At 38.1% G+C, this 25,457-nt stretch overlaps 1 protein-coding gene across 2 annotated transcripts in view; it reads right to left on the bottom strand.

Moving 5' to 3' along the window:
• Positions 1 to 21,225, bottom strand: part of cacna2d2b (calcium channel, voltage-dependent, alpha 2/delta subunit 2b) — a 28,353-nt gene extending 7,128 nt beyond the window's left edge. Inside the window, exons 1-32 of one of the 2 annotated variants that reach the window (XM_077529457.1) lie at positions 20,748 to 21,225; positions 16,829 to 16,910; positions 13,676 to 13,792; positions 12,901 to 12,960; positions 11,829 to 11,873; positions 10,241 to 10,376; positions 10,037 to 10,168; positions 9,888 to 9,945; positions 9,768 to 9,818; positions 8,150 to 8,249; positions 7,879 to 8,040; positions 7,291 to 7,401; positions 7,135 to 7,213; positions 7,011 to 7,060; positions 6,804 to 6,893; positions 5,691 to 5,756; positions 5,507 to 5,581; positions 5,342 to 5,416; positions 5,162 to 5,233; positions 4,902 to 4,973; positions 4,226 to 4,287; positions 4,046 to 4,122; positions 3,895 to 3,955; positions 3,400 to 3,497; positions 3,229 to 3,319; positions 3,100 to 3,162; positions 2,898 to 3,001; positions 2,420 to 2,518; positions 2,259 to 2,350; positions 2,136 to 2,183; positions 1,994 to 2,065; positions 766 to 918 (exon numbers count right to left, since the gene is read on the bottom strand). In XM_077529457.1, coding sequence (XP_077385583.1) covers positions 766 to 918; positions 1,994 to 2,065; positions 2,136 to 2,183; positions 2,259 to 2,350; positions 2,420 to 2,518; positions 2,898 to 3,001; positions 3,100 to 3,162; positions 3,229 to 3,319; positions 3,400 to 3,497; positions 3,895 to 3,955; positions 4,046 to 4,122; positions 4,226 to 4,287; positions 4,902 to 4,973; positions 5,162 to 5,233; positions 5,342 to 5,416; positions 5,507 to 5,581; positions 5,691 to 5,756; positions 6,804 to 6,893; positions 7,011 to 7,060; positions 7,135 to 7,213; positions 7,291 to 7,401; positions 7,879 to 8,040; positions 8,150 to 8,249; positions 9,768 to 9,818; positions 9,888 to 9,945; positions 10,037 to 10,168; positions 10,241 to 10,376; positions 11,829 to 11,873; positions 12,901 to 12,960; positions 13,676 to 13,792; positions 16,829 to 16,910; positions 20,748 to 20,866 — 2,772 coding nt within the window. In that variant the 5' untranslated portion in view covers positions 20,867 to 21,225. Of the gene's footprint in view, positions 1 to 765; positions 919 to 1,993; positions 2,066 to 2,135; positions 2,184 to 2,258; positions 2,351 to 2,419; positions 2,519 to 2,897; positions 3,002 to 3,099; positions 3,163 to 3,228; positions 3,320 to 3,399; positions 3,498 to 3,894; positions 3,956 to 4,045; positions 4,123 to 4,225; positions 4,288 to 4,901; positions 4,974 to 5,161; positions 5,234 to 5,341; positions 5,417 to 5,506; positions 5,582 to 5,690; positions 5,757 to 6,803; positions 6,894 to 7,010; positions 7,061 to 7,134; positions 7,214 to 7,290; positions 7,402 to 7,878; positions 8,041 to 8,149; positions 8,250 to 9,767; positions 9,819 to 9,887; positions 9,946 to 10,036; positions 10,169 to 10,240; positions 10,377 to 11,828; positions 11,874 to 12,900; positions 12,961 to 13,675; positions 13,793 to 16,828; positions 16,976 to 20,747 lie in introns of both variants that reach the window. The other variant, XM_077529458.1, reaches the window with a different exon arrangement.
• Between the last annotated feature and the right edge of the window lie 4,232 nt (positions 21,226 to 25,457).

Here is a 25,457-nt window from a genome sequence, read left to right as displayed (position 1 = left end):
CCTGCTGGCCGTTTGTGTAATAACTACCATTTCTGCAACCGTTCTTTGCAGTTGAGAGGCTGCATCAAAGCCTTCTGTATGCTCTAGCATAAAAAAAAAAAAAAAAAAAAAGACGTATAAATACGTCTTTGGGACACTTAGACATTAAAAAAAACGTATTTATACGTTATTGGGAGTAAATGAGTTAATAACTAACATTGCTTTAAGCCACCTCTTCATGTCAGAAGCCTTCTGTATGCTCTTGCATACCAAAAAATATATAAAAATAAATGAATAAATTAAAAAACAAAACAAAACGTAAACACTTTTTGGGAGTGAATGACAAAGTATTAAAAATGTTTTCACACATTTTTGGGCTTGAATTAGTTAAGGACAGTTGTGCCCAATAAAAAGGAAGCAAGCCTTGATGTGAATAGAAAAATGTAAATAATCAACCTAAAAATGATACCGTAACACTTTAATTTCAAATTCACCTTACCTAAATGGCTCACAGGTGATTAGCTTACAGGCTAAACTTAGCTCCTCCCCCACATGTTAAGTCAATCAAAATAATTTCCTTGCCACTTTCCTATTTAGATAGAGCTTTGCTGGCATCTTGTGGCATATTACGGCTTTACAGAGGGAGTGCAAAAATGTGACTAGATGATATTTTTTTCCAGTGAACAGCTAAGGATTAGCTTCAAAACCCCACAAATACAATACACAAATATAATCCTAAAATATACTGTATGCTCGTGACAAAAGAAGCAGAAGTCTTCCTCTTACCACAAAGAAGCGACGAGGTGCCGCCCCAGTGTGGCTGCTGCTGATTGGCTCGCACGCTGACTGGAAGTGGAAAGTCTGTCGGCGGTTGAAGATGGAGTTGTTGTAGAGGGCGTGCATCAAGTACGGGTCCACGTCACCGAAAAATAGGCCAATCTGTGAAAAAAGGAAAACACGGACCTGTGTAAATGACGTGTTGATGCCAGTTTGTCCCGGTTCCACTCAAGCATCCGAAAATTATACTGCCCATTATTAGCTAACATTGATTAAATAGCAGATTAGCTAATGAATTAGTTGAGACATGACAATATACAAAAAGAACAGGTGCAGTATACTTAATTAAGCCATTAGCAGAATAATATCTTTGTTGACAGATAATAGCAGCTAGCTTGGTCTGTCCATATTGGACAACTGTTTGAAATAAGACAGGATACATATATCGCTTTGAAATTTCTGGCAAAGCTAATTGTTATGCTAACATGAAACATTGAAGTGGTAACTGCAAATGGCTGTTCATTAATATTTATATACAATTTTAAAATATTTGTTGCACACATTTTTTTTTACTAGCATGGAAAAAATTAAAACAAGCTAACCAAACATATTTTATATTTTCATCCAGTTTTTGTTTATTTGTGATGTTTATTTACTGGGAAACACCCCCGATCTTGTACTACAGCCTCCAAAGTGTCAACGTGCAAACGTGGAAGGTATTGTTTATTTGCATAAAGCAAAAATTCCTAACCACATTCAATGAAGGTAAGTGGAAAATGTGAGAGAAAGCATTACAGAACGTAACTGGAATTGATTTTCTCCTTCCAAAATCATGTCATTTCATTATCATTTACTGCCATCTTTAGATCATAGTGTGTTACTGCACTGACCAAAAAAAACAAAAAAAACACACACAGGCAGCAACTAAAAAAATGTTAGAACAGTGATTCTTAAACTTTTTACACCAAGTACAACCTTTTTTTTTAATTTTTTTTTTAAATCCTATGAATTCGAGTACCACCATCATGACCAACACAGCATGAGTGGTCATCAAAAATGACACAGGTTTTATTTTATTTTAACATTATATGCATTTTGAATATTAACAATGTACACATGGGAAAAAAAATCAAATAGCTGTTCAAAAACTGAAGATTAAACAGTTACGTAGGCCTTTTCGAGTGCTAATCTATTTTTTGGTGCTTTTGCAATCATTTCCCTTCAAACCTGTACTGACCTTTTTCCAATGATCTCTTTGATTAGACATAACCAGGAAGCCACCATCATCAATGAGATAGCAGAGGAGGTCCTGGAGGCAACAGACTCATGGTCATATTTAAGACTATCAGACCCTTCGTTCAGATTTTGGTGTAGCTTACGTCAGTGTTGACCTCGCAGTCCATCTCACAGCTTCTGGATGGTCCGCACTGCGTGACAAAATATTTGATGAGACAATCGGTTTGCGATGTAAATTAGTCAATTACGTTTGGGTTTGAGCGTACTTTGTGTGAGCCTTGTCGGCTGTCTGACACGTTGCTGGCAAGGATCTTGAACTTGTCCACCCAAGCTTCCAGGTCCAGCTTTACTCCCACCACTAGCAACCATAAAAAGCCAGATAGGTCAAGCAAAACAGCTTTTTGTGAAACAAATGTTGTTTTTTTACCTGCAGGTTTGAGAAGTTTGCCTCCTAAATTTACCTCCACAGCTGAACTAACCAGGATTCCAACTGTGCCATTTTCTGGTCCCAACATGTCATCCAAAGCTGTTCAGAAACAAAAACACGGGATTCAACAAATATTTGATGAGGACAACAACATTAGGTCAATTTAATGTGGTGTAAAATGGCACCGTATCATACTGAGGATGTCGCTAATTTTGTGTTGAATTTGCCAATAGTTCACCACACATCCTTTTTGGAACTCATTCAAGTGTCACGGCAGGCAAACATGCTGGCCATTAACTAATCACTATCGCTAACAAATCTTGACTTAAAATAATATTTTGTCCATTAGGGGGCAGTAGACACAAAAGGGACTTAGCGTAGCTAGCTAGCTGGCTACAACTCAGAATGAGGCAGTTTTAAGATAATACATTTCCAGTCGTAAACCTCTAAATAAAAGGAATCTTGTAAATGTTCTTACAGTCTCGAGGCGGAGCTCGGAACATGTAACCTTTGTTGTCAAGGCTCCTTCGGTAGTAGTTTGAATTGAAGGGTTCGGGGTCCTCATCCCATAACTCGGCAGCTCTTCAGCCAAAAAAAAAAAAAACAGAGGCGGTAATTTATTCCAAATATATGAATGAGATTTTAAATTTTAAATTAAAAGTTTCATTTGTCTAACTCACAAGTTGGGGAACACTCGCGTTATGCCTCCATCAGTGGATGCAAACACAGCCAGGAAGCCGTATCTGTAGAACGAGCATGTCATTACTCAACAATATGAGGGTCTCGCACCCTGTTTAGCAACCACTCACGAATTGAGATCCTTATTTTTCCACACGCGTGAGGCTAGCTGCCCGATAATCCGAGAATCCAGTATCAGGTTGTGTATGAGCCCTTGGTCACCTAAAAGAAAAACAAAACCAACATTTGAACATTGACATTCAACAGTGACGGATGTTCCTGCGACAAATTGTGCTTCGTACACTCATCGGATTCAGGAGAAATTTCCAGCATGAGGGAGAGGAAGTTCTGCAAAAACTGTGTGTTGTTGTCCGAAAGCTGCAGACGCTTGCAGTATTCCCTGCGTGGAGGTCAGAATATGTGAGCATCTCCTATTTAAGGTTAACTCTTTGACTGCCAAAAACGTTCAATAACAATGATTAAAATCACGATGTATGTTGCCATAAACGTGAAATGACGTCATCTACGTTTTTTTTTTTTTTTTTCTCTCGTCAATGGACGGAGTAACGTCTAAATGCAGCGCTGCCCGTTCAATGGGTTGTGGAATCAAAAACACCACCTAACTATGGCCAGCAGATGGCAGCGTTGTCTCTCTTTTCAATGGGCTGCTGGTATATGGAATTACAATGAAATGTAATCAGCGAAATGGCACCGTGCAGGCGTTGGATTTATTTATTTTTTTTCCATAACGTGTGGCAGTAAAAGAGTTAAGATCAAAACGGGAAGGAAAATGTCACCTCGGAGCAAGAAAGACGTGTCCTGAAGATTCAAAGGAGCTCGGCAGTAACGACTGCATGTCTGTGACACACGCAAACTGTGTTACTTTTTTATTTTTACCTTAAGACTCTTTCATTGCTACCTTATAAGGTGTTGCCTTTGGGGACTTACACTGAAGTTGAAGCATGACATCACTGAGGTCTGCCTGGATGTAGTACTCGTTGTAAGGAGGTAGTACCAGCCCCAGACTAGGAGACGTTCAAAAAGAGAAATTGCACTGTTATAATTTGAAATTCATAATAAAATATAATATTCATAATATAAAACATAAAATACATAATACAAGCTTACCTGTAATCTGTCCCATTGACAGGAGTCCAGGTGTAACCTCTGTACACCTCGTCAATGTATTGCTACAGTAAAAAAAAATAAAAAATAAAAATAAAAAAAAATAAAAAATTTAAAAAAACATTCTGTATGTTTTTATAAAGTACAATAATATGAGTGGTATTTTCCTCCTTAAAATACATATACAGTAATTTTTGATGTTTTTCAAGGGAAGGCTGGAACTGATTAATCGCATTTCCATTCATTTCAATAGGAAAAGATGACTTGATATTATTTTTACATATATAATATAAATATATTAAATTTGTATCTCAAGGTACCACTGTAATCAATCGTTATTAGAAAAATAATATTAAAGCTCCTAAAAACTTTAATAAATGCATCATTACTTTATTTTCTACCATCTACTGCACCTCTTCTGTGGTTCAACATTAGGTACACCTGTAAAACCTGTTAAAAGGTTGATTATAAGAATTAATGGAGAATCCCACTATACATATTCTGAGAGGTATTCTTAATATTTTGTCAATCTTATGCAGCAAAATAAATTATGAAGCGTATTTTTAAATTCTGTCAAAATCAGCTGTCATTAGATTGTGCATCTACTGAAGTGTGCGATGGGTTTACAATTCTAATCAACTGCTATTTTTAGACAAAGCTCTACAGGTTTTCCACTTGCCTCATCAACTGACTTGATGAGAGTTTTGATCTGCATGTCACCTGGTCGGCCATCAATCATCTGTCGCCGGATCTGCAGCACAAAAACACGTTTTTGTAAACAGCAAAAGCGTGTTATCCGGGCCTTGTTAAAGTGCACAAAATGTTTATGTCATCTTGAGGTCAACCAGGCTGCTCGCTGGCGCAGTAACAACTTAAAGCGCACAAGTTGGAATGAGGGCAAAGAACATAGAAGCTTTTTTTGGTGCACTAAGTGCTCACCTCCTCTTTATTGCTGTCCTCCACTTCGGCATCCAAGAAGTCCAGTGTGACAGGTTCTGGGAGATGCACCAGCTGAGAGAACATTAAAAATAGCATGTTAATGAATGGTAGAATAATAAATAGTGTCTGCAAAGCCTTACTCATCCTACTCAAAACACATTTTTCTGGCTTCTACATCACCTTGGGGAGCAGATTGGGATGAAGAAGAAGATATCCATTTGGATCAATTGCAAATATGTAACCGTTGGCCCCGAGCTGATGAGGAAACAACAACATTTAGTCCAGTAGTGGAGGAAGAATAAAAAGACATACGAGAAATAAAATGATGGAATAAAATGATCATACAGTGTACTGTGGCGTCAGGCGTTTGATCTCATCGAGATGCACGTCCACACCCATCACGCCTAAAATCAGCTGGTTCTGAAAGTGCAAATTACGTCAATGTTGGAATGCCACAACACTTTCCTTTTTTATGTGAGAATATAAAAAGACCAAATATTATAATTATGTTACAATTTTAATACCATACCTGTAGTTTTCCATCCATGGTGAGATTAAATACAGGTAATGTCCCAGTTACGACCATCCCAAGACCCTGCAAAGGACATAAGACAAAGGCTAAGTATACACACACAAAAACTAATTGGGAAAAAAAAAAAAAAAAAAAAAAAAAAAAAAAAAAAAAAACCTTTACTTTACATGTTTAAGTTGTTTCACACAATTTTATGCTAGCTAATAGTGGATCAAGTAAATATTATTTGGTTAAACAAGCAAAAAAGTAATTAATTCATTCCCTCCCAGCCATTTTCACTGATTTTGCAAGGTCCAAATAATATTCTGTTCTACTGCTATGAAAACATGGAACCTACCAAAAAAAAAAAAAAAGACTAGACTCTTCTTTAATTAGGAAAAAAAAGTAGATTTGTATCTGTTTCCATTTTGCAGCAATTAGCATTAGAATATATCCAAATTTCATCAATAATCACAAGCCTGTTGAAAACACCGACAAAAACAACTTGTTGCAACATGGCCCTGGCTGACCTCTTATACTCTGCTGCCACCTGCTGGCCATTTTTTTTTTTGTAACAACTACCATTACTTGAAGCCACCTCTTCATGTCAGAAGCTGTAACAAAGCCTTATGTATTCTCTAGCATTATTAAAAAAACAAAAAACAAAAAAACAACATATAAATACGTTTTTGGGAGTGAAGGACAAAGTATTAAAACACGTTTATACGTTTTTGGGGCTTGAATGAGTTAAGTGTTTAGTTTCATGTTATTTTGAGCATAAATTCACCATTCTACTAACCAACTGTGAGGCAGATGTGATCTTAACCACCTTATTTAGTTACACTGGATATTAGACACACTGTGACACATTCACTACAATACAGTGATCTGCTGTTTGGCATTTGCAAAGTTTTGTTGGCGACATTTGGAAACCAAAGAACTGTTAAACTCTTTTCTGCCACCTTGTGGCCTCTACAGGCAATTACAACTTTTTTGGGGCTATTAATTTTGCTCTGTCCCCATTCTCATGAACAGTTAGGGTTCATGTATGCCTATCAACGTCAATCAAAAACAGCTATTTTTTATTTTATTTTTTTATACAGCGTTTGTGTTGGGTTTGTGCGGGCTCACCAAAGCATCCTGATACACATTGGTCCACTGGACCTGCTTGGCCTCGTCGCCTGCCAGAACCATGGGACGTCCCAACACATCCAAGTATTCCTGACAGAGCACAAAAAATATATTTCATATAAGTGGCTGCAGCTTTGGAAGATACATGAATAGGAGATGTGTGTGCGCGCATGATGTATGAGTCATAAGAAATGTCGGGGGACCCACCTGCGTGTTAATCCTTATGGCACAGAGGGAACGGATCTCAAAATAGTAACCTGGTGACAAAACGAGGAATGCCGTGCGTAAGATGGCCGATCACAATGAACTCAATATTTTATTAAAAACTAACCTTTATTTGTGCATGCAATCCACTGTAAAGGTGTGACGTCATAGTTGTGCTGGCCCACTGAAAATGTGAAAACTCGAACCTGTATTTGAAAAAAAAAAATCAGATGTTTCACCTCTACAAACAGAATGTGAGGAAAAATGATGAGAAGCAAGCGACCGTTTTGTTGGGCCAGTTGTACTGCATGAAGACATCCTGAGCTCGGTCCTCGCCTCCGTCCGTAAAAAGCATGATGATTTTATTGCAGTTGGCACGTGGGACGTTTGTTTTCTGAAGGGAAATTTAAACATACAAAAAATAAAAAAACAATCAATGATCTTTCCTCCATTTTTACTCTTAGAGACTGGTCCACAATTTCGAGGGATTATTTTAAATTAAACCATTAAATAATATAGACAGCAAAGTGAATCCAATCTACAATCCCTGGTTTTCTCTTTTCTTTTTTTTTTTTTTTAGAATCAGTTGTTTCTTAAATTCACATTATGTATAGCAGTATATTTCATTGTGTAGAAGTGAAGCTAAATTGATTTTTAAAAAGCTCTAAAATGTATTTAAAAATATATATATACACATTTATTTTCGAAATGTGTAGGTCCAAATTAATTTAAAGTACAAAAAAATTTAACTATTTTCAGTTGAACTTTTAATCATTTACAGTTTGGGTTTTCCAATTTAAAAAAAAAAAAAAAAACGATGTTAGCATCTCTTCACAAGATGGCGGCAGACGCTAATGAGTAGGACACTTGCATTCAGCAGCTGATTGAAGGCAAAATGAAATCCCGACTTGTAGTCCGTGGTGCCTTTGGCCTGCATCTGCTGCACTGCTTCTTTAAAGATCTTCTTGTTGCGCACGTTGGCCTGGACCAGATGTTTGAAGCAAGGAACCACTGCCTCTGCCTTCTCGCTGAACTGAAACACAGCAGCATAAAGCAGACGTAAATGGTCAAAAGATATGCGACCCTTAAAATAATGATGATGATGATGATGATGATGATGATGATGATGAACAGATACCAACCCGGGCCACGTTGACGTAGTCATCATCAGACAAAGTGTCCAGCATCTCCATCACGGACGCCTTGATTAGCTTCAGCGTGAGGCCACTGACACTGCCGCTCCTGGTGGAGGAACAACGCAACATGACGGCTCTAATATATGCAAACACCAAGGGTGGGTAGTACAAATTCTTCATGTAGATTTGTTTTTAGGGACTGGTACTCCACTGGAGTTTTAATGCAGACATAAAAACATATATCTACTTCTTACTCTGTCAAAATAGGCTTGTTAGCTTTTTGACTTGGGGGTGTCACAAGCAAAAAATAGTGACCAATTATTCTTCTTCTTCAAAAAAAAATGAGGCTTCAAGCTATTTAATGTTACTCCAAGTTAACGTTTACTGTAATGCAAAGCATCATATAACTAGAATCACAAAACGTACAGTAGTTTTGAAACTCTTCTTCTTTTTTGGGTCTGCATGACCGTGTTATACTGCCCACTGGTGGCCAAGTAGTATACACCAGAAGGAATTAAAGGGATACTTGACTCATTGAACATTTTTTTTGAGCAATGAAAAGTTCATATTTTGTCCAGAATGAAGTTGATAACTTTGTTATTTTTCATGTACAATTCATAGCTTTAAAAAGTAATTTTTCTACTTGCTGTCGACTGATGATGGCATCACCAGGAAGTAGATAACGGCCAATCATGGCTCACCTGTTTTCTGGGTTTGGCCTTAGTAAACTGAGCCATGATTGGTCGTTACCTACTTCCTCAGCACAGGTGATGTCATCAACAGAAAGTAGAAAAATTACTTTTTAAAGGTATTAATTGTACATGGAAAAAAATGAAATAATCAAATTCATTCTGGACAAAATATTAACTTTTCACTGCTGAAAATTCTTCAATGAGTCAAGTATTCCTTTAATTAGAATGCACAAGCTGTTTATTTACATTCTATTTACTAATTTTATTACAATATAAATTTTCATATATTTTTTATTAATTACAATATTAGTAAAATATTCTTTTTAAAAATCATTACAATTTTTTGATTAATGGCATTTCCATTTATTTCAAAGGGGAAAGATGATTTCCAATACAAGCGTGGTCACAGAATGAAATAAAGTTGTATCTTAACTCTTTGGCCGCCAAAAACGTCATATGACGTTTAGTATAAACCTAGGGCATGCCGCCAAAAACGTCAATTGACGTTAACTATGTTTTATTGTTGGGGTAGTGTTTTATAGAAGTTTAGGTATTTGTAGAATCACTCATGAAAAAAAAAAAGCGTCAAATTCACTAGAGTGCATGAAATAACATCATTTAACAAAAAGCTTGATTTCTCCGTATTTTGGAATAGAGAATTTTGGTGAAACGAAGCTGTTTTCTATTGTTGATTACTGAAAATCTGAATAAGGTAGAAACAAACTTTTTTTTTTTTTTAGATCAAAGATGAGAGTTCAATCTTTCATTTGGTAGTATCCGCGTTTCCATAGTCCTAACAACTTTTTCTGTGGAGCTTAAAAGATCGGTAAAATTCTGTAAATCAGCTGGCACTATGGGGTGACCTTTTCCGAAAATGGCTGGCAGTCAAAGAGTTAATATTCCAATGTTTTACAATAGTATGCATAACTTACACATCGACCAGAATGACCATATCTTTGGGGGAGGAAGCACCCTGGATGTACCTGTGGCAGAAAATAAGAAAGTAAAAACCTCCAAGCTGCTATAAACGTATTGAATGTGAGTTGATTTACCAGGGTCTTCTCCTGACATCGTACAGGTCAATTTTATCAGGAGCTTTCCATGGCGTGGCTACAAAAAAAACAAACAAACAAAAAGAAAACAAAGTTTGACTGACTGGCTACATTTCACACATGTGACATCATGCTAGTTAAAAATCTACCTGGGTAGTATCGGGTCACGCCGGTGGCGCTGCCAAACGCTTGCCACAGCAGTGACGGATCCTCCTGACTGTTCTCCATGAACACTTTCTCCAGCGCCTGCGTCCAGTTGAGCTCGTTGAGAATAACCGGCGCTGATGAGAGAGAAACACTTTTGAATGCAACAGATACGGAACAGCAATCCCGAGATGGTGAACTCCACTTGCCTCCTTTATAAATGTCTGTGGGAATCTGAACAGCCGTGTAGGAGTAGTTGACATTGTTTTTGAAATTGGGGTCGTAAACGAACTCCAGTTTGATGTGGGAAGGATTATCCACTTCACTCTCTCCATCCATGGAATACTGTATTTAAAAAAGAAAAAAAAAAACATTGTACAAGCTGCATAATGGATAATTTAAATTTTGTCTAACTAATGGGGAAAAATTAGATTAAAAGCACAGGTCAGTTGCATTTATCCATCCATCCATTTTCTTGACCGCTTTTTCCTGACAAGGGTCACAGGGGGTGCTGGAGCCTATCCCAGCTGGCTTTGGGTAGTAGGCGGGTTACACCCTGAACTGATTGCCAGCAAATCGCAGGGCATACAGAGACGAACAACCATCCACACGCACAAGCACACCTAGGGACAATTCGGAGCGCCCAAATAACCTGCCATGCATGTCTTTGGAATGTGGGAGGAGACCGGAGTACCCGGAGAAGACCCACGCGGGCACGGGGAGAACATGCAAACTCCACCCAGGAAGGCCGGAGCCTGGACTCGAACCCGAGTCCTCAGTACTGGGAGGCGGACGTGCTAACCACTCCCCAGTTGCATTTAATTTTCAGATAAATTTACACTATATTTAGATTGTTTATTTTTAAACATTTATTTAGTTTCAATTTTTACTTTTGTGTAATTCACTTTACCCGAATCATTATTTATGAGGTGAGTTAGCAATTTTTGCCCAAATCACTTTTTGTCATATTTTTTTATGATTGTCACTATGACTAGTTGATAGTAGTACATGATTTAAAAGATCTATGAAAAAAAATCATTAACTTGCGACTCTAATTTGCTATACAAGAAAGCTTAGTCGTAACTAGGGGTGTGAATTGCCTAGTACCTGACGATTCGATTCGTATCACGATTCACAGGTCACGATTCGATTCGATACCGATTAATCCCGATACGAATGGTCACGATTTGATACCGATTAATCCCGATACGAATTTATAAGTCGATTGTTGCGATTTTTTTCCATTCAAATTTAGAAAATACTATCAGTAAATTTGTACATGTACACTGTAAGATTTGTATGAATATATTTATCTAAAACTTGAGGCTTATAACCGTGAGCCACTGTACACAAACAGTTTGCAATCTGTTTCACATTTGAACAGCATTAAAATAAAAATATTAAGGCTTAATGTGCCGTTCATATAACATTCTTCCATGCTCAAGGTGTGAATCCTAAAAAAAAAAAATTAAAAAAATAAAATAAAATAAAAAAAAATAAAAAAAAAATAAAAAAAAATAAATCGATTCTGCCGATTATTGAATCGATTCGAGAATCGCGCGATGTAGTATCGCGATATATCGCCGAATCGATTTTTTTTAACACCCCTAGTCGTAACGGTGCAAATGTTACTGTGATGGTACTTTGTTAAAAAGTTCAAAAACCACACCTCTTAGGTAACTAAAGATTAGCAACACCTCTCAGTATGCTATTCTACAGTAAGTACTACTGTAAACTACAACCACAATATTGCACAATACACATATACTGTACTGTAACTTGTGTACAATTACTCACATGATCCAACTCTGCCTTAGAGTCGTAATAGGCCATGTCCAGCTCCTAAGAACACACATGGAGGGCACTTTGAAAATTTAATATAAATGTACTACAAAAAGTGTGCAATTTTTGGAGAAATTGTGTGTGAATGCTGAATGTTCATATTTGAATGCATGTGGAATACATGTGGAATGAAGTGGAATAAATGGATATTGGGGATACGAACCCTAGTTTCCCATCCGTTATGGATACCTGCTCTCACCACTAAGGCATAGCTGACTTGTTGAAAACACAATGCGTATTGAATAATGTGTAATAATACTGAAATGCTTTCAGCATTCACAAAATTGTAGGATTATATTAGAGTATTATAACATTTAAACAGACAAAGTGTGAGCGAACCGTGGCAAAATCCTTTCCAACAAAGTGCTTGAAATCGTTGCGTGTTCGTTGCTTAATGCTGCACATGATGATTCAAGCTCAGGCGGAGCATTTGCCATCTGTTAGTGTCATTTCCTTTCTGAGCCCTTACATACTTTAGAATAAGCATGGAATTGTCTCAGAGGCTGATATGTTTCTATTTCCGGACCACATTTGAGCGCTGAAGGTTATTTTTTTTTTTTTTCTTTTAATAGTTCTGAGCCTTTTAGCAGCAGCAGTGCTTGAAACATCGGGGAGTGTCAGTCACACATAAAAGATACTGTACATGAAGAGATTCTGCAAAAATGATCGTCAAAAGTTCTTGAATGTTGTGCTTGCAGGCAACTGGAGCAAAAATGGATGAGAACAATTCCACGCCAAAGAAGCAAGTTTTGTTGTACTTCTACATCTTGTTCAATGTTTCCAAGCCTTCATTGAGTTTCTGCACATATTCTATATGATGAGGAAAACGTACCAACTACTAGAAATACTTCTGTGCCAAGTACATGGAGAGCTATGTAACAGTAAGTAATTTTCTGGGTGGTACTTGCTTGTCGTAAAATGTTTGGCAACCAGTGGACTAGCTTATGGAAACTGAATCTAGTGACTTTAGGTTAAAACTAAATATATTGTGAATACACAATAAATACTATATGAATACCAAATTTACCTTGATGCCATCCTGCCAGGGATGCTCTTGCTGGAGCCGTTCAGCTTCACTGGCTAACCTCTGTGGAAACACAGAAATGATGATGAGCTCCAATCGAGAAATATGATAAATAGCAAAAAATCCTCAACTTTATATTTTCAAACAATATGACATTGTCACGATTGGGGGTGTGTAGATGTGGGTGGACCCGAACACGGAGAAACAAGGCAGGGAGACGGACAGGAACGGCAACGTGAAGAACTTTTTTAACCACAAAGATGGTGACGGACATGACGGGACGGAACGTGAGCAGACTGGTCGCCATGACTAGACTGAACGTGGAAAGACTTGGCTGGGACGTGGAAGACGTGGCTTGGTTCGCGAGAGGGGCTTGGCTTGGCTTGGATGTGAGAGAGGCTTGACTTGCACGAGAGAGAGTCTTGACTTGGATGAGAGAGAGTCTTGGATGTGAGAGAGACACTTGGCTAGTCGTGGAGAAACTTGACTTGACGTCGAGAAACTTGGCACCACTAACTAAATACAACACTAACGAGACACTAACAAGACACACCTGGGAAACACAATAGGCTGAGGGCACCGATTGGTCACACATACTGGGAAGGGAAGACACACAGGTGGACAGGGTTAATGATAACGAGACACTGAGAGAACTCAGGACAAAACACTACAAACACCTAAAGCCAAACAAAACCTAACCATACGGAACCAAAACATGACAGACATGATGATTTTAAAAACCAAAGAGGCCGTTAGCACGAGTCGTAAAGCGACTTACTTCGAGAGCTTTGCGCTTCTTAGCCAGAAGTTTCTCGATATCTGAAGCCACCTTCTCCACGATCGCTCGGGGTTGATTCTTCACCAGACTAAAGCGTCTTCTTTCTTCATTGTAGATCTGCAAAGCATTTTCACAGATAGGACTAGTCAGCGCAGACACATGGTATATTCCATTATTTATAAATACATCATCTTTAATATTAAAGCTTGAGGATTTGCATCACAAAGTCTCTTTGTATTTTCAATTCAATAGACACAAGGGGAAAATTGCTGCTTTTCATGTCGTCTCCACAGACGTTCTTTGAGAGTCGATTGTTATTTAGACGTAATGTTGAAGCATTTAACACTGCTATCTGGGTATTTAGAATACAACACTACGTTAACATGCAGTCAAGAACCCTTTAAAAAGATGTGTATGTAATCAATTGCGAAAAAAGAATATGCCCGAATAGGACCCCTGGGGTACCCCTTTTCTAACCTGAATACTTGGTCATATAAAGGTATATTGGGTTTGTGTTCTGCACATGCTCAAATCACAAGGAATCTTGATCAACAATACAGGAACTATGTGCGGCGGCCATCTTGCGTTGCCACGCTAAGTGAGCCTAACTTGAGTACGTTGATTTCTCAGTGGCATTTTCACATTATTTTCAGTCTCCACGCCAAAAATTCCAGTGTGTATACATGAATATAATGACTTTTATGCATCGTGGTTTAGGTTGGGTATGTGTACATAAGTAACTGTCTGCTCACACATGTAAACGGGTTATCCCGGATGTTTCAGAAATCTGGAACTTCTACATGTAAACCTAGACACAGAGATTATAACGTGGCGACTAAGAATTACATGATGTGTATTAGGAAAGTGCAGCTAAAGCGCATATGTTAACCCGTTGCGAATTGAGATATTTTGTCATTCTACTCGAGCCTTAGATATCAATTTGAATTCCACTGATTTAAAGTGGAAGTCAGCATTAAACATTTCTTGACAATAATATGTTATATGTGACCTCACTAGTCTAAACATGACATTCTGATTAATATTACATTTGTGGAATATGAAGCAAAATCCAGCCGTTTTTATCCATCTCAGGAGGCGGCCATTTTGCCACTTGTTGTCAGCTGAAGATGACATCAATGTTGCTCAGGGCTCATGCAACGAACAATCACAGCTCACCTGTTTTCTGAAGCTGAGCTGTAATTGGTTGCTAGCTGAGAGCTGAGCAACTGTGATGTCATTTTCACTCGACAGCAAGTGGCAAAATGGCCGCCTTCTGATAGTGATAAAAACGGCTGGATTTTCCTGCTTAACTCATATTCCACTCACACAATATTAACCAGAATACCATATTTACTCTAGTGTTATTGTCAATAATTTTTTGGCGGGTTGACTTCGGCTTTAATGCCTCATTGGGGCTGGATAATGACATATAGCAATTTTGCACAGCTAATAGGTTGCTTCTTAAGCCCCACTCATCACTGTCTGCAGCAGCATGAGCACGCTGCAATGAATGTGGTTTAAATGAGCAAGTGAATCTTGCATCCAGGCTTTGGTGCAGGCTGCAGGCTGACCATCTGCTCGCTGTGACACAAACAGAGAAGACATGCGCCCACGCTCGCACACGTCTTCCCCCAGCACGCCACTCTTGCCCCCCCGTTCAAATGATCTGCTCTCCACGCTGCCACGACGGCAGCCTCTTCAAGCCCGGCTGGCTCCAACGTTTAATCTAAATATAATCGTTATTTCATATGGATTCAAACAGCAAATATGAGCTTAGTCTTGCAGCATAATCACTGAAAGAAAGCCTGTTAGCGTTGAGAATCGAAATTCCATGGGTGTTCGTTTGGCTTTTCTTTCTGCAACATTTATTTCAGAAGATGGACCACCACATGAGACGAGTAATCAGCAATGGATTATATACATCAGGACCTAATTTTTTTTTTTTGGTCTCATTGCAACATACATACTGTATTCCAAAATAAGAATCAGCAGGGACTGTTAAAGAGGGTAAAATACAATATGTAATGATAATTAGGCTGAATTTCAGTCTGACACAACCGATTACCGTATTTTCACTAAAACATGGGTGCGCAAACTATGGCCCGTGGGCCACATGCGGCCCGCTCTGTTCTTTTGTCCGGCCCACCGAGCATTCCCAAGATATTTGTTACATTCATTTGTGATGCATTGCTTCATTTTTATGTATTTTTCATTCATTTATTTCATTCAATAATGTGCAAATTTATTATGATTTTTTTTACATATGTATTTATTTATTTTTTATTAAATATGGTACATCTAAAAATAATAATAATAATAATAATACAGATAAAGAGCATGAATGAGTTTATAAAATTAAAAATAAAGTAATTAAAATAAATGTAAATAAGTCAATAAATATATCTCTTGTATGCTTCATTTTTTTTTTTTTTTTTGCAAAATGGATAGCGGAAAAAATTATGCAATTACTGATCTTGAGTAACTTGCCCAACACTGTGTGTATATTAAAAAAATATATATACCAGCAAAAATGTTACATAATAATAAAAAAATAATAATTCAAAATAATTGTTCAGTTTGTTCGTGTTACGTTTTTTTCTTTATCTTTTGTGGATCTTCCACATTTTAAAACTTTGTGCAGATGTTAAGACAAGATCACAAAAAGAAAAGCAGAGTTATATACAAAGGGCATTTATAAGAAAAAGCAGTCAGGCTACAGCAGTGTCCCAACACTTTTGTCCAGCATATCAATAGCTGTGGAAGTTAACAATTACAAGTTACAAAAAATTTGATATTCTGTACAGCATTTTACAAAACATGACTGTACTACTACACACCAGTTGTCACACAACCCTTTTTTTTCTTCAACCTTTTTTTGGAGGGGAGAACATCTATGCAAAATTGATAAAATATTGCATTTTTAAAAAGACAGAAGCTTTTACAAAGGATGTTTGTCTGTTCAAGCAAAGTGCAACATTATTATATTAATGGCTGTTTATTGCTCTGCTCTTAACATCTGAAGGAAAAGAGACTAAAAGGTTGCTGTCATGTGATACGCACCTGCGATTTGCACTTATTTTGCAGCGGACTTAATGTATCCTGAATGAATAAGAGCTGAATATAAAAAGAAAAGCGAGCGAGTATGAGACTCACCCCTTTCAGCTGCTGAGCTCCGCTGATGTGCTGAAAGACTCTGTCAATCTCCTGCTCGATGCGCCTCGCCCAGTGCATTATCCTGCAGATCAACATCACAGCCTGACTGCAGCGCACTTTCCACTTCCATGCTTACAACTCTGTTACCTGTGCATGCACCAAAGAGTTTGCTTTCATACCCGACAATTGGCTTCCACATGTGCAAAAGTCTTAGGCCGCCATATACTGTAGTGTTCTTGTAGAGGCTGACCAGACAAATGCAAATTTGAAGTACAAACTCATCCCGCAGTAACAGCGAAATCTGCCACTTTGTCACTCCGTTTGCTCGCAAAATGCCATTTTTGCAGGCGCAGCGTGTTATGATAACAACAGTGATTAGTTCAGTAGCGGCTGTGAGAGAACAGCAAGTCGACTGTATGTGATCATGGAGGGCTGCCAACGCAAACGCCACTTAAAAAAGAAAGACGTTTACGTAAGGCATTATTTAACAAATGAGCATCAGTAGCGCTAAAATTAGAGACGCTTATCAAAATATCTTTTTGACTTGAATGTCAACATAAAAATGCACGAGCCCCCGCAAGTGTCAGGGCATTTTTGAAATCCAACTGAGGGTGCATTGTTAAGTAAAAAGGCTTCCGATCACAAAATATCACCAGAGGGAAGGAAAAAAAAAAGATTTCGGGCAATCTGCCTTCTCTGCCTGGTTGCTTATTTTTAGAAAAGAGAAAGAAAAAGAAATAAAATCACAGGCTCAGTGACAGCTGTTTGAACACAAATTGGCAGGAAGTTTTCACACAGTTTGCTATGACAGCAAATGTTCTTGAAATTGCTCAATCTCGGTGCGTACTAATTACTTCTCTTTCCTCACAGACAGTGAGTGTGCATGTTAAAGACTCCTTGCATGACAATAACCATGGAAATAAACAAGACTACACAATCCTGCTCTAACGGCATTTGCTTTTATATGTAAAAAAATGAAAGCGAGAACTTTTCCCATCATTATTGTGACCTATAACCTGTACAACTGAAAAAAGAAAGAGGGAAAATAAAAATGCCCAACTGATGTATTTGCATAAGTGTGCACACCCTCTTATAACTGGGTATGTGGCTGTGATTAGAATGAACCAATCACATTGAAACGCATTTATTTATTATTATTATTATTATTATTATTATTATTTTGGTCTGCATTAGAATCCACACACATTCCATTCTGAGCTCAAAGGGCAATTTCAGTCCCACTTTAAGAAATAATGCAAAATAAAATAAAACAATTGTCACCAAAAAAAAATAATCAAAATGGCCATGCACACGTTACTACAATATTTTTGTCAGGGCTGGGTATCAATTTCCTCAGTCGATTTGATTTAGACTCACAAGAGTTCAGTTCGATTCAATTTTGATTTTTCCCGATTCGCTTTGATTCATTTCAATCAACTCAATCCAATATCAATTAATTATGGAACAGCAATTCTTCTTAAATATCAAGGACATGATAAAAACGCCATAAACATTAAATTCCAAATTAAATTTTGCAGAGGCATTAACTGGTAAAATTAATTTGTTTATCAATGAAAGTAACATGTGATAATCACTTAAGTGTTACAGAAACATTGACATCAGCAAGGATGAAATGAAAATATTTTCTTAATTCAAATTCAATTCATTTAAATGTAAATTAAAAAGATTCTGAATTGTCTTAAAGTGCAATAAGTCACATAGTTTTTTGTTTTTTTTAACCCAGCCCTAATTTTTGTAAAGTAATTGTCACACTTTGAACAGGATCATGACTTTGCTCGAAGGTTAAGAAGTAGCGAAATAATCACAACAGTCAATACCACGGTGGGGGTGTGTCACAAAAAGAGTGTATTCATTTAATTATGAATAAATAAAAGAGTAGTTACTGTTCAGTGCAGGCTTCAGCGTTAATGAGGAATAAATGATGAAGCACAAAGTCAGCGGTCGATTGCCAGATATTGATGAACTAATCACTGCCTAATGATTCATTAATTAAGCCAAGTTCTGCTCGCATGTAAATCGTTATTGTCTACTGCATCGTCTTCGATTTTGCCCTGGAAGAAATAAAAGTCCGTTTCTGTCCCTTCGGGTGCTGTAATTTTTCACTATGGCTAATTATTGGACTCCGATGCAACGATTTGTACTTCTTCCACTTTTTCCGAGGTGCATGTATGTCTCCTAGCTGTAAATGTGTCAAGCTAAAAAAGAAGAATCAGTCATTGTAATCCTAACAGAGCAATAGATAACGGTTGTTTTTGTTTGAATGAGTCTCTACGGAAAAACATAAAGACCCTGTGAAGTGAATATCATATATTATACATGCTTGAAGACAATTGCTGAAAAACTATGCAGTACTCAGTTTCTTTCTTTCCAACAGTCTGCTGACGTGGCTACTTTAGAAGGCCTAGTTGTTGGCCACAAGTGCATGTATGTCAAGCAGAAAAAGGCAGAATGATTGGGGAAGTTGGGGAAAAAAAATCATTAGAAAGACTGACTTGACAGCCAGCATGTGAACCGGGGCTTCCGGTTTGGCGTGGCTGCTTTAGAGTGCCTCATTGTCTGCCACAAGTGTATGTTACGCAGAGAAAGGCAGAATATGGAGGAGGGGGCGAAAAATTAAGAACTAACTTGACTATGTGGACCAGGGCTTCGGACTTGTGTGGCTGCTTTAGAGCACCTCGTGGTCTGCCACAAGTGCACATTACACAAAGAAAGAGGGAAAAGTGAGGAAGGAGGAAAATAAATCAAACAGTTGGCATTTGGAATGGAGCTTCGGGCTGGCATGACCACTTCAGAGCACCTCATTGTGGCGCTGTGAAAAAAGCACTACGTTGGGATAATATTATGAGCCTTAGAAATCATTTGGGAAAAAAATGAAATTATTCTGAATAAATAAGAGTGAATGCATAATTTAATTTTCTGGTTATGGAGCATATCCACTGCCCAAAATGCCCCCCAAAAATCCTCTATACCGCAATATCATTCTTAATTGGAATTGGTGTCTTGTTCTTTAGCGTGGCCACTCTGCTTCATCCATCAATGAGTGATCAGGACTATAGGGCCTTGTAAGCTATTTCCAAGCACTCAGCAGAAAATCAGTGTTGATGTAGTAGAAGAACCGGAAGAGGAGGAAGGTGAACCTATTTGAAATAATTCAATTGATCATAAAATCAACACACTCACACACCCCCAAGGCTCAAAAGCTAGAATTACAAACATGCTCTCCAGCTGTGACTGGTCAGGAGATGAGAGGACCATCTGGCCTTTCTCCCCCAGAAGAGCCTGATTGCAGACCACTGGAGCAGGGGGGGGGGGGGGGACAGGGGGGGCATTAATGCTCATGTTGAGGACCAGCTGTACTGGACCAGAGAGAGGTAAAAGGTTACAAGTTCAAAGAAAGCACAGCATCAATGTGAAGAACGAAGAACAATGCCTTGCTTACATAGAAACTCACATACTGTATTTTCTAAGGTCACATTTAAGGCCTTTTCTAGTGATTTTTAAGAGTCAGTCATGCTTTTCCAGCACCTTGCAGAAGTAAAATATATTATTGTTCTGGTCCCACTCAGGCAGTGAAAGGTTGTCTGTCTCTACGTGGACCCCAAGTATCACTGTGGTACACAAAAACACTAACAAGTATATTATTGGAAACTTCATACCGTGGTATGAAATGAGTGTAATGTTTTGAACCAGTGTTACTGTACATTAAAAGTGGTGGGAACGCAATTCAAGGCTGATTGAACGCGTCTCCGTGTTTAAAATACAAAACCAGTCTCTCTCACACACACGCAATCATCAGCAGAACACATTACATAACATCCTAATTACACTAGCGAGGCTTGTGTTTTGTGTCATTGTGGCGGAGGAGCTCCAAAGTTGCTCCACGGCGTCATCCACTTACGTGTACTGCTGTGGGAAGGTGAGCCCCTCGGAACCAGGCCACGCCGCGCCGCCGAGCATCAAGATGATCTGCAGAGATAGCAAGCGGACGTCGCTGAAACACCTCCCGCCCCTCGCCATCTTCCATTCAAATGCGCGGGTTCGACGACTGGCTGGATGCGAGCAAGAAGGGGAAAGGAAAGAAGGGAGGAGGAAGGGAGCGGGTCCGGGCTGTCGAGCTGACCGGTGTCCGGCTCAGTATGCGGGCGAGTTCATCTCCGCGTCTTCGCGAGTGGACGCGGGGGAGGAGGAAGGCTTTGGCCGTGAAGGCATCACGGGCGGTGGGAGATGCACTACAGTATAATGCAGCTGCCAAGACACTGCAGAGTCTTTGCTCCCGCTCCCACATACACACGCCACCTCCTCCTCCTCCTCCTCCTCTTCCTCAAACACACACGCACGTACACGCGCACACCGGCGCGTCCACGATACACGTTCACCTCCCTGGACAGACGAGAGCGCGTTCACGTTCACCAGGCAACAGCGAAGCATCAAGTTGAGGCTTTATTTATAACTACACGGCCACGTGGGGTTTGCATAAATTGAGTTGTTTTTTTTCCATAGGAGAGCTACAAGGAGCTGCTGGATGTCAGAAGTCAGTGAACGCAACACAAATATAACTTAACGGCTATGGGGAGAATGTAAAAACAATGCTTCACTCGTTCACAATATCACATCCACTGTAAGAGACTATAGCCAGACAGGTAAAAAGTAGCCTAATAATAGCAATGTTTACTGTAGAATTATGGCTAATACAGGTCCTAAACACTACGAGATGTACTGACCTACATTTAAAACCTAAATTCTAAGATTTAATCCATATTGTAATCATTCTATTATCTTCATTTTGTAACATCAAATTGGCTTTGCTACTATTTCCATGTTCCCATCCAATATTGGGAGAATTTTAATTAAGGCGAGTTGTTCCACCTGATTAATTTACATTTAAATGTACAAAATTGCCATTCGGTAATCAATCATTAGTACCTCTCTGAATGTGTCAATCAAAATGAGCTTCTTTGTACTATATTGTGCAGTACTTTCATGACTTAAAAGACGGAATGTCTTTCTGTCTCAACAGTAAAAACACTGCATGGGACTGTGGCTGATGGTGTACTGCCAAAATAAAGCAAACACTGACTAACTGCTATAGTATTGACGCAAGATTCATGCTCTCACATGGACAAATAATCATTTAAGTAAAGCGAAAAGCGTTAAACAGCTGACAAAACGACAAATTACATCTTTGTAAAATATCTCTGCACAATGTGCATTTCGGTATGCGGGGTTAACTGTTATTTAAAATATTTAGCATCAAAGTTTGATTACCATTATTATTAGTGTTTTGAGGGTCTTAAGCATTCCTGTTGATCTGAACTAAAGCATACACAACACAGGGCAGTTTACACATGAAACCATCTTTGTTCAATTACATGCAAATAGTGTTCAATAATTCAAAACAGCTTTGTCACGTTTGATGACTGCCAAAGGATTTTAAAAAAAAAACTAATATGGAAAAATGCTCTCTTTCCATTGCTTGCATTCATGAGTCGTCTATTGAAAGAAGCATATTTATAAGTCTCTCCGGTGTTCATGAATATAGATTAGACAGCAGCACTCGTTGGCCTGACAGAGTCTTCGGCCGCCTGATTACTGTATGAGTGAAATATTGCAGTGCAGGGGCTGGGATCTCTCTAACCATGCAGAATCAGCATAAACAGAGCGTGGAAATAAGCCTGCAAGACATCGCTATGATGTAACACTTTGGAGTATTGGCCAGACATTTTCTTCTTTTGTATGAGCAAGAGAAATGAAGGGAAATAAATGATCAGATGCAAAAGGCTGCATAAAAAGAGGAATTCAAGTGAAAACATTTACATGGTCTTACGATTTGGAGCCGAGGGAGGCAACGGGAATAATATTAATACAGTAATATTTTCTGCACCATTCTTCCAATCTCTGAGTTGTACAAAAGAAATACTCCCCCTAGTCCCCTTGTGATGTAACGTTGTTGTTATCAGTGATGCATGCACAGTTTTGCTTCTGGCTTATCTAAACTGCTGGAAGCCTTTATGACAAATTATGCTAAATATTATGTATGCAATTTCACTGTTAATTAAAGAATCCAAACATTTGGCTTCACTTTTTTTTGTACTGCGGATTTGATATTCATTCCTGCATACTGATGCATAGATCAATGTAAAGTAGAAGTCTGGATGGTTAAATGCAGTGAGCGCAGAGTGTGCACTGTCCTTACACAATACGATAACTCAACTCTTGAGTAGTCACTGATACCAAGTATCGATTCCATTATTACTTTTGATACTAAAATTTCCCAAAACAACCAATACCCTATAGCATTTTCCCTTAAAATTGCATGAAATTAATGACAATTTTCTGTCACGATATGCTATTATCAAAATATGACGCTCACGATACGATAATTATTACCGATATTGTGTGGGGAAGTTGGCAACATTTAAAAAAGGTCACAATATTGTAAACAATATGAGCTCATACTAAAAAAAAATAAATAAATAAATAAATTAAAAAAAATTAAAAAAAGCACACTATTGTGCTTTTGTACGTAACATCAATGTTATGTTATTATTATTATTATTATTATGTTGTTGTTGTTAATGCACGCACACAGAGTTCCTCCACATATTGACTCGCTTCACAAGCCTATTATTCATCTAACAGTGTAGATTTTAACATAGAAGGGCCAAAACATCCCTAATGAAAATTAAATTGCACTAAAAAACTAGCCACCAGAGGGTGCTACAATTGCACAAATGGAAATCAACCTGACTTTTTTTCCACAGATGTGTTGCATTTAAATATCATGAACATGATGACGACAATATTGTGGCAGTTTTAATATCACGCTTAGCGTAAACCATACCTGGTATCCGTACTCGCTCATCCCTATTAAAAAAAAATAAAAAAAATAAAAAAATAAAATAAAAAAAAAAAATAAAAAAAATAGAATTACTGATTTAAGACTATCATTATTTTTAGCATGTTTGCATTTTCAAAAGTGGGTATATGAAACTGGTAGCCTTTTGCAGTACACAGTGCCCAAGAAGTAGCTCAATTACTAAAAGGTTGGTGACCCCTGTCCTGCACCAATGTGTGTTAAAATAAAGGTGACTTATCACCATAAAGCGAATAACTGCAGCTATCTTTTTGTTCGCTTGAGGAAAGCAGATGTAGGTTCAGCTTTAAGTCACATCCCTGGCGGCTCCCCCATGTGCTAATACAGCTGTCATGTCCTGGGGAGAGCCAAGACTAATTACTGACTGCGGAGCCTCCCTGCCAGTTTCCCTTGGAGAGGCAACCGCCGTTAATTGGACGAGATCTCCAAAGGGAGCTGAACTGTGAATGCGAACACGTACGTCATGTAAACAGCCTTGCAAATAAAATACAGTCGGTGCAGATTCCGCACTCGGTCACTGCACCTCAATTTTCACTCTATTGAGTCTCGAACCGCTGCACAACATTGCATCCTTATTAACGTTAACGAAAACTAAATCTGCTGAATAACTTTCAAGCCCTGCACACTGACAATCAAAGCACCACTGCCACCTACTGTAGTGGATGTGCAATTGCACTTTACTAGAGAGAGAGAGAGAGAGAGAGAGAGAAAAAAATGCTCCCTTCACTAACAGGGCCCTGAATTGAACTGTATTCCTTTATGTTAAAAACCGAGGACTTTAAATACTACATGAAGAAACTGTATATAATTAAAATGTGTAATTTCATCAATTATTTTCTATTATTCATAAATATAATTAATTTTAATTTCTTATCTAATTATGTAACTAAACAATTATTGAATAAAATAAAGATTTAGATAAAGATTTAAATAACTTTATTTATTGTATTCATTAAATCATTTGCTCCCAAAAATGTATAAAAACGTTCTATTTTAAATGTTGCCATGGTCCCAAACACGCATTTATACATTTATTTTTTTATGCTAGAGCATGGAGAAGGCTTTGACGCAGCCTCTGACTTGAAGAGGTCGCTTCAAACAATGGTTATTGCAAAAAAATGGCCAGCAGGTGGCAGCAGAGTATACGAGATCAACCAGGACCAAACCAGTGCTCAGTGTTTTAAACAGGTTTGTGAATAATGATGAAGCTTAGCTAATTGCTGCGGAATGGAATCAGAAACAAATTTTTATTTTATGTTTTTGATAAAAGAAATCTAATCTTTTTTTGGTAGGTTCCATGTTTTTACAGTAATAGAACACAATATTCTGTGGGCCTTGCAAAATAAGTCAAAATCCAGTAAAGCAGAGCGAAGGGGGTTGCTTCAGTGAATATGGCTGAGTTAAACATATTTACGATTGTAAACAAATTTACAATGAATAAGATGATTAATAAAATTAAAACATTTCATTTATTAACTAATTTTGAGGGGGAAACGGTTAAATCAATGCAACAAATATAATAATCTCGCTGACAGAGGATTGCACAAATAAATTGCAGGCACACATGAAGACATTTTAAATGGTAACGTAGCGTACTTGACATTTGCTAAATATCACCGATTTCTTGCCTGTCCTTGAAGCAGATGGCTGGCTGGAGGTTAAACGTCGATGCTGCAGGCCGTCAGGAAACTCACTCCAAGTTCATGCCCGTGTAAAAAATAAATCACTTGCCCA

The sequence above is a fragment of the Festucalex cinctus genome, chromosome 8 (assembly GCF_051991245.1).
Source record: "Festucalex cinctus isolate MCC-2025b chromosome 8, RoL_Fcin_1.0, whole genome shotgun sequence".
Lineage (NCBI taxonomy): Eukaryota > Metazoa > Chordata > Actinopteri > Syngnathiformes > Syngnathidae > Festucalex > Festucalex cinctus.
Note: the sequence above shows the minus strand (reverse complement) of the source record. Positions and strands in the feature narration are given on the sequence as shown.